Source organism: Sinocyclocheilus anshuiensis, unplaced genomic scaffold (assembly GCF_001515605.1).
Source record: "Sinocyclocheilus anshuiensis isolate Anshui unplaced genomic scaffold, SAMN03320099.WGS_v1.1 scaffold1170, whole genome shotgun sequence".
NCBI lineage: Eukaryota > Metazoa > Chordata > Actinopteri > Cypriniformes > Cyprinidae > Sinocyclocheilus > Sinocyclocheilus anshuiensis.
Genome location: NW_015538055.1, coordinates 161499 through 172739, shown reverse-complemented (window position 1 = coordinate 172739; position 11241 = coordinate 161499). Strand labels below are relative to the sequence as shown.

Genomic DNA, 11241 nt, shown 5'->3' with positions numbered 1-11241 from the left:
TGACAAGGGAGAGTTGTCATGTTTGTTCAATTTTAAATGTATCCAATTGTTTAAAACAATGGTTTGTGTTTTGATATGTTACATTTTTGCTGTTACCTAAATTGTTTTGTAGAGTCATTTTAAAAAGCCTTCAAAGTCTGACTGAAACTGACTTTCAGATATAATGAGAAATACACATTGACAAACATTCAGTTATCATTTGAAAAGAATTATAAATATATTAGTATTTATTATAATAACTTTAAATATAGTAGAATATTACAGTAAAGTGTAATTATACAGTTTTAAATATAATTATAAATAATCATATGTTTTACTTGTTAAATATATCTAATTTATATATCTAATCTAATTATTATCATAAAATGTATTGGTTAAAACAATGGTTTATGATTTGTATGATGCCTTATGTTTTACTGCTTAAAATTGTCATCTTAAAAAGCCTATACAGAAACTGACCTTAAAAATACTGGGAAATATTTACTGGAACACAAATCTCTTGATGTCTCTCAACATATAAGGAATGTTTATGCACACACTGCAAATCTATGTGTCCAAAACAATTGACCTTTTATCTCCCCTGCGTTTCGTATGCTCAGCAACGTGTTCTCCAGCATGGTGTCATTATTCCCCATGGACACAACGATGCCAACAGGAAGCCCCTGGTTTCTGAGAGCACTAGCCAATTTGGCAGCCGTGTCGATCCATATATCCTCATTAGAAGACACGATGGCTATGTTAGCCAAGCTGAAAAACTTAAGTACACTAAAAAGCACCCGTGTCGGGGATGGTAAAGTTCGAGCAAATGTTGGGTAGCCCTGGACCCGGTCTAACTCATAGTTAATGCACGCCCATGAAAATATAGACTTGTCCCAATTCTTGCCCATGAGCACCGCAGCATTGCAGTATCCTGGATTTGTAGGGCCTACAAATGCATCAACCATGTTCTCATATTGTACAAACGAGGTCAAGGCTTTGGATGTCTCACAGGCCTCCTGAAGGATGACAAAGTCCATTGTGCAGCCAAGATCTAAACTAAAATCCTCGTTTATGCGGCCAACAGCCAGTTTGGACGCAATGGCAGGAAGTGATTTTGCGTAATAAGGGTCACAGTTCCAAGGCCCCAAGACACCTACTTTGAAAATCAGGCATTGGACACAGCATGGAAACGTCAACACACCAAGAATAATCCATAGTGTAATGCTGTAAAATGGGAGCGTAGAGAGGCTGTGTCTGCTCCTGAGAACGAGGCAGTAGGGGTAACTGGATAACTCCCATAAAGCACCTCCGAATGGGAGGTGAAGATGTTGCATTGTCCTCCGTCAGAAGACGTTATGAGAGATGGATATTACAAAGAGACACCTAGAAAACAGCGGGTTAGACATGAATTGAAGTCATGGCACACTTTTATCAGTTTTCAAGGCCAAATATTCAATAGGCGTATCTGATACATACAGCTAGGTTGTATATTTTCTGTACAATTCATCTCAACACACCAAAATTGAAAACTTAAAGTTCAATTTTTAAGTAAAAATCGACAGTCTGCAGTTCATTTTAAATGTAAGTTATGTGAGTTAAATCTGATCAAATCTAATAATTGAACTCTGAATGATTAGAACATGGTTGAAGAAATTACATGAAATTATTGTGACATGGGAAAATATTTATTTGTGCTTTGCTAATCTACACTGTAAAAAAATATTTTAGGTAATTATTTTGTAAATAAAACATTGATTATTGGAGTACATTTTTACAAATAAATAATATTTCAGTCTTTCCAAATTTCATGTTTAATGTGTTATTTGCCTTTTGTTGTAATTATTTGTGATATTTACTAGCAATTTCTGAGTGAAAATTGTTTCATTACCAATTTTTTGATGCAGGACAAATACAAATAAATAAATAAACTACAAATTTATCTGCACTTATATTTATGCTAGTGAACAAATTGAAACACATTGCTACATAAAATGCAATTTAGAAAATGAACTTACCATTATTTATATGGGCCTCTTGGTGCAGGAAAACATTTTCAAAAAGTTTTACCTCTTTCCTCCAGTGTTTTCTTTTATAAGGTCGATTTATATCCTTCATAGAGTTCTCCAGCATCAGTCGCGCAGTGGGCATAAACAAATGTTGAGTAGATCTCAGCTCACAAACAAGAGTTTGATGAGGCTCGTCAGTGGCGTTGAGGTTCAACTTCAGCACCCTGGAGAGCTACTTATGCCTACAGTCATCAATCCAGGTGCACTTTTGCACCTTTCACAATTCACACCTAACGTTCAGTAACATTTTCCAGCTTCACCCTTATGAATATTGCAGTACAACTACTCGATAGTGTTGTCGATATGGGTTCAGTTTTTACCTTATTTTTGTTACATCGCAGTTCCTGAAATCCTTGACGAGCTTAAAAATAATTGTTGCGTTTGAAATGAATCCACTCGTTCAATGAAAGTCCTTTGAAAGTGACCCGCGGATGAATCTAATCCATACTTGGTCAGGGACAAAATAAGAGGATTGCAGACATACGTTAACGCTTCAGATCCACCTTTACTGACTGAGCTAGCCATGAACGCAATTAGTTACTTTTTAGGCAAATGAAGGAAACATAAAATTGTGTTGCATTATAGTGTACAGTCATCACAAGCGTAAATTACACATTAGGAAGATATTTTGATGGGCCAAGAAGAATAATTAAATGCAATGATTTCAGTGCTGTTGGTTTGGATTGTGGGAAATGTTTAAGCAAAAACATTAAAATATGTTGTTGTTTTTTTAAATACCAAGATTTTGTTTCATAAAAATAATATAAAAATATTATTATATGCATATATATATATATATATATAGGTGTGTGTATGTGTGTGTGTATATATTATAATATATAATATATAATAATATAATATTATATATTATATAATATTATGTACAAATGACTACAAATGACTATGAACACATTTGAATAGGGTTAAATAATTTATTTAATTATTATTATTATTTTATAAAATAACAATAAAATATCATATATATGCACAGTACATACAAGCCAAACTACTTATGCCAACATTTCGTATTTCAAGAATTACAATCTCCAGTCATTTAATGCGCCACAAAAATATCAAAATGACTTTTGGATCAGAAATTACGGAACAACATTTATTAGTATAGAAAACAACATTTTATTATTATTTTTATGCTTTATGTTTTTGAGCTCTCATCTTTAGGTTATTTATGGTCGAGCAAGGTCTCAGCAGCCTATTTCCACCTTGCCATGGAGACCCCGAGGTGCATGAGCGTTTACGCAGTGTAATCAAGCATTTGTTTGGTGTAGCTGTGATAGGCCCACTTCAATTGAATTTGCACATGGTGTATTGGGTATAATTAAAGTTAACGAAGGGCGTTCCCTTGGACGATCCCTAGAGTTCTCTCACATTTGCCTGTGTCAGTTAAACCTTGTGTTTTAAGAATTCATCTGAGGTCTCTCTGAGCTCATTTGGACTATTAGCACAATGCTTACAGAGAAATACGAGCCCAGGTAATAAGAAACATTTACGGAACAAAACCATCTTGTGCTCAAGCAGTTTTACTGTTTGATTCACATTTTCATTGTTTCTCGTTTGCTGGCTATTAAAACTTTAAAAGTCTTGACTTTTTGATGGATCACGTGACTTTTGGGATTTCTGATGTGCTTGAGGAGCTTAATGCAGCTTTTGCTTAATGCAGCGTTTGCCTTCAGGTTACTGTTGAGATTTTCTGGTGATATGTGCAGTGAGAGTGAGAGAGAGGGAGGAGGGCGAGAAAGATGTGCTGACCCATATCCAATAAGCCTCTGAGCTTCTTAAATGTTACACCTTGACACCTCTGCCCTACAACCAGAAACAGAGGATGCAAACTCAGCAAACAGCACCCAAAGCTCTTACAGGTAATATTTCAAGCACTCTGTAGCACTAAATAACTGTCTCTAAAGGAAACAAAACCAAAATGTCTTGGTCTTTGAAACATGTATAGGGTTTGAATGGACATATCTGTAATTTTATTAGGGCTGATTGGTTAGTTAACCATTGCTGAACATGCACTTCATATACTTTCTAATATTTGTGGTACAATTAATAATATTTGTGAATATATAACTAAAAAGTTTTACTCTCTTCATTGAAATGTGGGCTCCTTGAAGACAATTGTTTTTGTTTTATTGTACTGCCATCTAGTGGATGAAAAAAACTGCACTCTTTTAAACGTGCAACCTCATTCAGATCAGAGGTTGTTTTAAGTTTATATTTTAGAACATATTATATACTATGCAGTTCCTGCATAATCGTCATTGTCCTCTTTTTCTTCCTATACTCTCCTTCTCTTTATTCTTTAGTTTCACGTCTACGAGTTATAAAAATCTGCAGAGAGCAGAAAAACAAAAGAAACTTTAAGAACTCCGATTTCACAATCAAAGGTTTTCTTTGTGACCTAAATCCACCTGAAAACCACAAAATAGTGATAATATAAATACAAATAATATTGCATGCATCTTTGGGGCTTTTCTATTCCTTAAATGTAGTAAACGCTTACCATTACAGATGTAATTTAAGCTGAAGTTGTATGATGGTAACCTTCAACATTAAATTGTAGAACTTTATATGTTAACATGAATATATTAATAATAAATGAGTTGTGATTTATTTGACAACTCACATTTTGAAAACACTAAAATATGATCTTAGTTGTATATTGCAGTGGCCCATAAGGGAGTCCATATAGAAAATATGAGAAAATTTGACAGCGTTTAACATGTTAGCTCAAGGTTTTTTTTGTTTTTTTTTAAACATTTATTAAATTTGATATTATTACTGTTAAATTCCACTTTCTAAAGACTGATGGGAAAGTACAAGACTAATCATGATTAGTTTTATTCTGTTGTTTGCAGCCTTCATTTTTAACAGTGAAAAAAGCTTTAACTTGCTCATTAGGGTTTGAAGGGCACTATTCTCTGAAACACTGCTTTAGAACAATATTTAATGTGAAAAACACTATATAAATAGTTTTGAACCCACTGACACATGTCAACTTTCTTTTATTATTACTATTTTTATCATTCAAACAGTTGTAAATTAAGAAATAAATGCTACAAGAACATGGTGCATAAATGAAAAAAAGACCATCTTCTTTATGAATGTGCATCTGTAAAGCCTCTACAGAGCTGTTCAAACAGTCAAATCAAGAATGTTATGGTTACACATAGTTATTTCTCACGTTAGACTTGCCTGCATGCCTTTCCTTTATTATAAAGTAAATATTTTTTAGAAAACATTATAATCATTTGTTTTGGCTTCAGTACAGAGACAGTATAAAAGCTATTATTTATTGGTTTAATTTAAAAATAAAAACATTAACATATATTAAAGCATGTCAACATATTCTGTTACACCAAATACACAAAATAATGATATTTTAAAAAGCATCATATGACCCTTTTAAGAAAATGTCAGAAAAGATTCGACCCCCAGTTTACATTTAAATGGTCTGTAGTGTTATATACTCGCCGCTAGAGGGCGCTGTTACTCGCCGCGTCTAGACATTGGTGGGCGCGGATTATCATCAGTGAGTGAAACTAGACGAGACTGTGCTTGCCTTGGCGTTTTATCGCTTCATCTTCTGCGGCGAGTCTGTAACCGATAGATCGACAAAGTCCCAACCAAGACAATACCGCAGACGTGCTCATTCGCCCCACTACAAAAAGCACAGTCAGGATATGACAACCCCTAAAACTGGAGTCTTCTCCGATGCTGGCCTGGAAGAGTAAAAGCTCTCCGACAGACGTGTCGCGGCACATGGTAAGTTTTACCAAAAAGAAAAAAGTGTTCTCCTGTATCTCATAAACGTGACTTACTGTTGGCATTGGTTTGTACTGCCTTTTTTATTTGACAAACTCAAAATGCCTGCTGATTGCTTCATCTCAAGTAGTTCGCGTAATGAAAAATAAAGACACAATGGAAGTAACGTTAACTTGCATATTGTTACATTCTGGTGCTGTGAAACGCACACGTTTGTTGAGCATTGTCAAGTTGTTCCAAAGTGTATTTGCGATTGTATTTTTAAATGAATACAGATGTGGATCAGACCACGAAGGCAGAGATTTTGGCTGTGTCTCAAAACCTAGTCAGCTGCCTACCTAGACAGCACCTATGATGCCCAAAATTCTGTCAAAGTAGTTCTCAGATAAATTCATTTTACTGTGAATCAACCAATACTGTTTTGCACAGACATTTTAAAAGAAATAATTAGTAATTGTTATTTTACTCTGCTTTGTACATAAGTAATACACGTTCTTATTTAAGAATAATAATAACTATTATTATTAATATTTGTAATGGCATATTATAACAATAATTGCTCCATAGCTGTTTATGTAAAAATGTATTTTTTCATAATTTTATTTTCATCTTTGTTTTGGGTTCTATTTAACAATTGGACTTAAATTGCTGCTTTTCTCACTTGAATGAAAAGCACAATTGAGTAATTTAGTTGTTTCCTGATGGAGGAAGAGGCATTAGCATTGTTAAGTACTATGCTTTAGACACCCACCAAATGGTGCCATTTGTCAGTAGACTTGAACAGGGGAATTAAAAATGGAAGAAAAAATAAAGTAAAAAAAAAACTCCTTTTTGTTTTAAGGCTAACAAGTGCTTTAATGCATTGGAATTGAGATAAAGCTGTTCATGTGTTTTCTAGTATATGGGTGGCAACCTGCATTATGTCAGCTGTACTGTAGTCAACACTCATAAAATTTTGTTGAACGCTTTGATGCATGCCTCTAGCATGTAATTCAAAAGTTACGTGCTGTTGTGAAGTTGGCATCACAAAAAGTACCTGGCATTCAAAAGTGAGCTGTTTGAGATGTTAAAGCTCCCATTAAATCTGACCCCCCTTAAAGTACTGCATTCTTTCAGCTTTATTGGATTAGGATGTCTGCAGTCTGCTAATTAAATTGGTTAAGAACCGACTTAATTCTCTTGTACTGTAGTTCTCTTTTGGCTATGTTAATTGCAGAAAGATAAAGTAAGTTGAAAATGATCTGCATTCTAACGCTAGACTGTTTTCATGCAGAGTCATAGGTGAGTCTCTCAGTCTCACCGAAAGGGAAGGTATGAGGGTAATTTCCCACATTTCGGAGAAAGATAAATGGTTTAAATTGTAGCTGTTAACCACTGACAGTGATTGCTCTTAAAATACAGTCCACTTAGACTTTAGGCATTTTAAGGAGGGATTTTACAGTGGGAGAGTTCATAACCCCTGTCACACGGGCAGATGTATACGTATGGTTACTTAGAAACATGCAATCACAAGCTTGACAGAAAATCATTTTGAATGTTGTTACATATGAGTAATCAATCTGACAATACAGAATTAATTCAATATTAAAAAAAAGTTTGGCAGAAAAGTGTTTTAGTGCTTTTGCAAGGCACTGATAGAACAAACAGTCTGAGACATTTCAATTAAAGGAATAGTTCACCCAGAAATTAACATTTGCTAAACATTTACTCACCCTCAGGTAGTGCTGGGCGGTATGACCAAAAATTTATGTCACAGTATTTTTCAAAATTATACCGGTTTCACGGTACATGACGGTATTTCTTTTTTCATGCATGACCGTGTGTTAACCATATATTTTCTACTGATTGAGAGAGGAAATACTGCAGTATATTGACTTAGAATGCCCTATTTTACTGTCATGATGAGTGAATATTGTCAAAAAATACCACACTAAATAGTGACTAAACACAACCCCTTTTAATACATGTTAACCAGGAGTCACTCTCATTTATAATCGCGGCATCGTCTGATAAAATCAACATGCATCTACACTAAAGAGCGGCTATGCGGTTGTTTTGGCTATATTACTTTTTTGTCTCATGCAGCGCACTGCCTGCGTCTGAGTAACAAACTAAAAAAAACAACAAACAAAAAAGTGCATGTGATATTAACAGACGAACTACGCTCATTTATAATTCCAAACTATCAGTAAGCGACAGGTGCTAGGAAACGCTGTTTTGTACTCATTTATTGACGAGTCGGCTGCGCTGCTTCTCTGGCGCTCACTGCACAGAACAGACGCCGAGAGAGGTGACACTTCTCCGGGAAAGTCAGACCTCGCGTTCGCAGGACAGCACTGGCGAAATCTTCCAACTGAACCATATCTAAGGTTTATCCAAAAAAGTTGCTAGGTTTGTCAATATTATTTTATTTACTTTCATATTGAATAACCTGAATTACAAATTTGAATGTGATAAATTATTACAGAATTTACCATAAATATAGACTTAGATTTACAGCTTTTTCTATTTATTTATTTCACAAATAACACTGATATTATAGATATTAATAATCTAACTTAACTTTATAATTTAACTTCATTAATTTAATAAGTTAATTATGTTAATAATTTCTAATACCGGTTTGTTAAAGCATATTAAAGCATCAAAGACTTTGAGTTTCTTAATATTCTTTAACTGAATGATTATGTGTTAACCGTCCTTAAATTCTCCATGAGAACAGCCTTGCACCCTTGTAATCATGACAAATTGTTGCTATAATTGAGAAATTTAAATTTAATAGGTTCTTTGATCATAAGAATGAGGTAAAATCCTTTGAGAATGTGCGTAAAAATTACGGCTTATCAAGTTGCACTAGAAGGGAAGAATATTTATACTTTTAGCGTAACGAATGAATCAACACAGACCCAGAGTGACAAGCATGTACGTCCAGCTGCAAATAAATTACCATATGTAATGAGCGACTTCAAACCTCTTCAAACCTCTCAAAGACCACTGAAGTGGGTTATGGTTCTGTTTTGATGGTAACATGGAATACCAGACCCTTAAGGCCAGGTCATGTAAAGAACAATAACTATCAAGATAACTATAACAACGATATTAGCATCCATGTCAGTGTACAATAATAGGAGATTTCGCACTGGTTGTTTATAGGAACTAAACACCAGGGTTAACTGAGAACTAAATGTTGTCGTTCACTTGATTTTGATTGGTTCATTCTGTTTTGGTACTTTTATGACTGTGAAATTAAACCGTGTACTGTGTGTTTTTTTGGTTTATAGCTCACCATGGCCACATTGCTGTGTCTTTTCTTCGCTTTGCTTGGCCTGGCTGTCATGGGAACGGTGAAGAACTGCCATCCGCAATGTCGGTGTGAGGTGGAGAGCTTCGGCCTCTTCGACAGTTTCAGCCTTACCAAAGTGGACTGCAGTGGAATCGGCCCCGGGAACGCTCCTGTCCCCATCCCTCTGGACACGTCCCATCTCGACCTCTCCTTAAACTCCATCACCTCCATCAGCGACTCGATGCTCTCCGGACCGGGTTACACCACCTTGGTTAGTCTGGACCTGAGCAGCAATCTCATTTCACATGTCAGTCCCAAAGCGTTCTCTAAACTCCGCTACCTTGAGACGTTGGACCTGAGCAACAACGCTCTTGAGGATCTTGGCGATGGCTGCTTCACCGGACTCCCTCTGGTTGAGCTGGACCTGAGTGAAAACCGATTCAAAGAGTTTAGCCTTGATCTGCTCACCACCAGAGCACAGGATGTACCAATCATGGTGGACCTGTCGCGAAACCTTCTTACCTCCGTTTCCAGGAAGACGCCTGGCCATCCGTTGAACATCAAGAGTCTTATGCTGGCAGGGAACCAATTGAGGAAGGTGCCGATGCTCAACCGGATCCCACTTCAGTATCTGAACCTGGATGGGAATCTCATCTCCAGCATTGATGCAGGGGCCTTTGATTCAATGACAGAACTGGTTCACCTGTCTCTCAGCAGCCTTTCCGACCTGACCCTCATTCAGCCAGGTGCTTTTAGAGGTTTGAAGAACCTACAGGTCTTAGACTTGTCAAACAACAGCCGGCTCAAGACATTGAGCCCGGATGTATTTAGTGGACTTGTCTCTTTACAAGAGCTCAATTTGTCCCATAATCCTGTCACACCATTATCAAGGACCATCTTTACCCAGATGCCAAGCATAAAGAGCATATCTTTAGGTCCAAATGTGCATTGCTGGAAGACACACAAGCAAGGACAGTTTCACAGACAGATTGGACAAGCCAAACCCAATGATATACTTACCTGTGACAACGCAGGAATGATCTTGTGAGCCTGAAGTGCCAAGAAAGACTCCTTTTCTCATCTCTGTGCCTTTTTAGTATCTCATAAGATCTTTTATTTTTTGTAATTCAAGATTGCATCATATTTGCACATACTATGTCAACTAAGGTCCTTTATTTTACATGTTGAGCACATTTAAGCACGCACGTATATAGTAGGGGAATTTACCGTTAACCATTTAACAGGTTTTTACTGTAGCATTTTTACAGTCTTTTACCGTTAAATTTACGGTCATTTTTTACAGTGATATATCGCAATGACTCGTGCACTTTAGTTACATTTCACTTAATATGTAACCTGAGATTTGCGGTGTGTTTTTTTCTTAAGTCTTAAAGTTTCACAAGTTGTGTATTCAAACACTTTGTACAAACACCAGTATTGCAGGTCAGTTTAGAAGTCATGGTGCCTTAAATTGTAATTCATTAAGTATTTTGGAATAATACATTTCTAATGTTCGGATGCCCCTCATGACCTTATGTCATCATTTTTGAATGATCATAAAAGCTGTACAGTTTACACTAATGTGCAATTAAATGTATATATTTTCAGAAGGTTTATAATGATTTGACCTTAAACACCGAAGGCAATACAATTTGGTATATTTAATTTAGGTGTTTTTACTTGGTTGAAAGTGGGGCATTTTTGACAGAAGCACAAAGGATAAAATACAATATGCGGAATGTACATTTTGCATTATAATGAAATTTATTATTGCATTATATTGTTCTCCTAATACTGAACCTAAAATATGATTTACAAACTACAAAATCACATCACGTAGACTGACACTTGAGGGAAATGTAACATTGAGTTCACATCTCTTTCTAATTTCTAAATTGTCATTTCACAGACGTTTACTTGATCTTGCTCCGACATTTTGCACTTTTAATGTTTAACTTTTAAAAAAAAATGCATGATGGTTGTTCATCATGTGAGCCGAGGTATGGTTGATGTTTGTACAAAACTATACTCCTAATAAAAGATAATCAACTTTACACATATGCCAGTATGTTTGTGCTCAGTTTTGTGATTTAAAGCTCACTTCCCCAAACTGTATCAAAACTTCCAAAGTTA

At 35.6% G+C, this 11241-nt stretch overlaps 2 protein-coding genes across 3 annotated transcripts in view; one reads left to right on the top strand and one right to left on the bottom strand.

Moving 5' to 3' along the window:
- LOC107682463 (retinal guanylyl cyclase 2-like) overlaps positions 1–2402 on the bottom strand; it is a 10264-nt gene extending 7862 nt beyond the window's left edge. For both annotated transcript variants that reach the window (XR_001633500.1, XM_016478693.1), the window contains exons 1-2: positions 1995–2402; positions 569–1362 (exon numbers count right to left, since the gene is read on the bottom strand). Coding sequence is in view for 1 of the 2 variants with exons in the window: in XM_016478693.1 (XP_016334179.1) it covers positions 569–1313 (745 nt within the window). In the remaining variant the exon portion in view is untranslated. The remainder of the gene's footprint in view (positions 1–568; positions 1363–1994) is intronic.
- Positions 2403–5552: 3150 nt separating this feature from the next.
- LOC107682449 (tsukushin-like) lies at positions 5553–10914 on the top strand. Its single transcript, XM_016478685.1, has 3 exons — positions 5553–5825; positions 9107–10314; positions 10412–10914. Exons 1-2 carry the CDS (start codon positions 5775–5777, stop codon positions 10154–10156), a joined length of 1101 nt encoding a protein of 366 aa, XP_016334171.1. The 5' UTR covers positions 5553–5774; the 3' UTR covers positions 10157–10314; positions 10412–10914.
- The last annotated feature ends 327 nt before the right edge of the window (positions 10915–11241 follow it).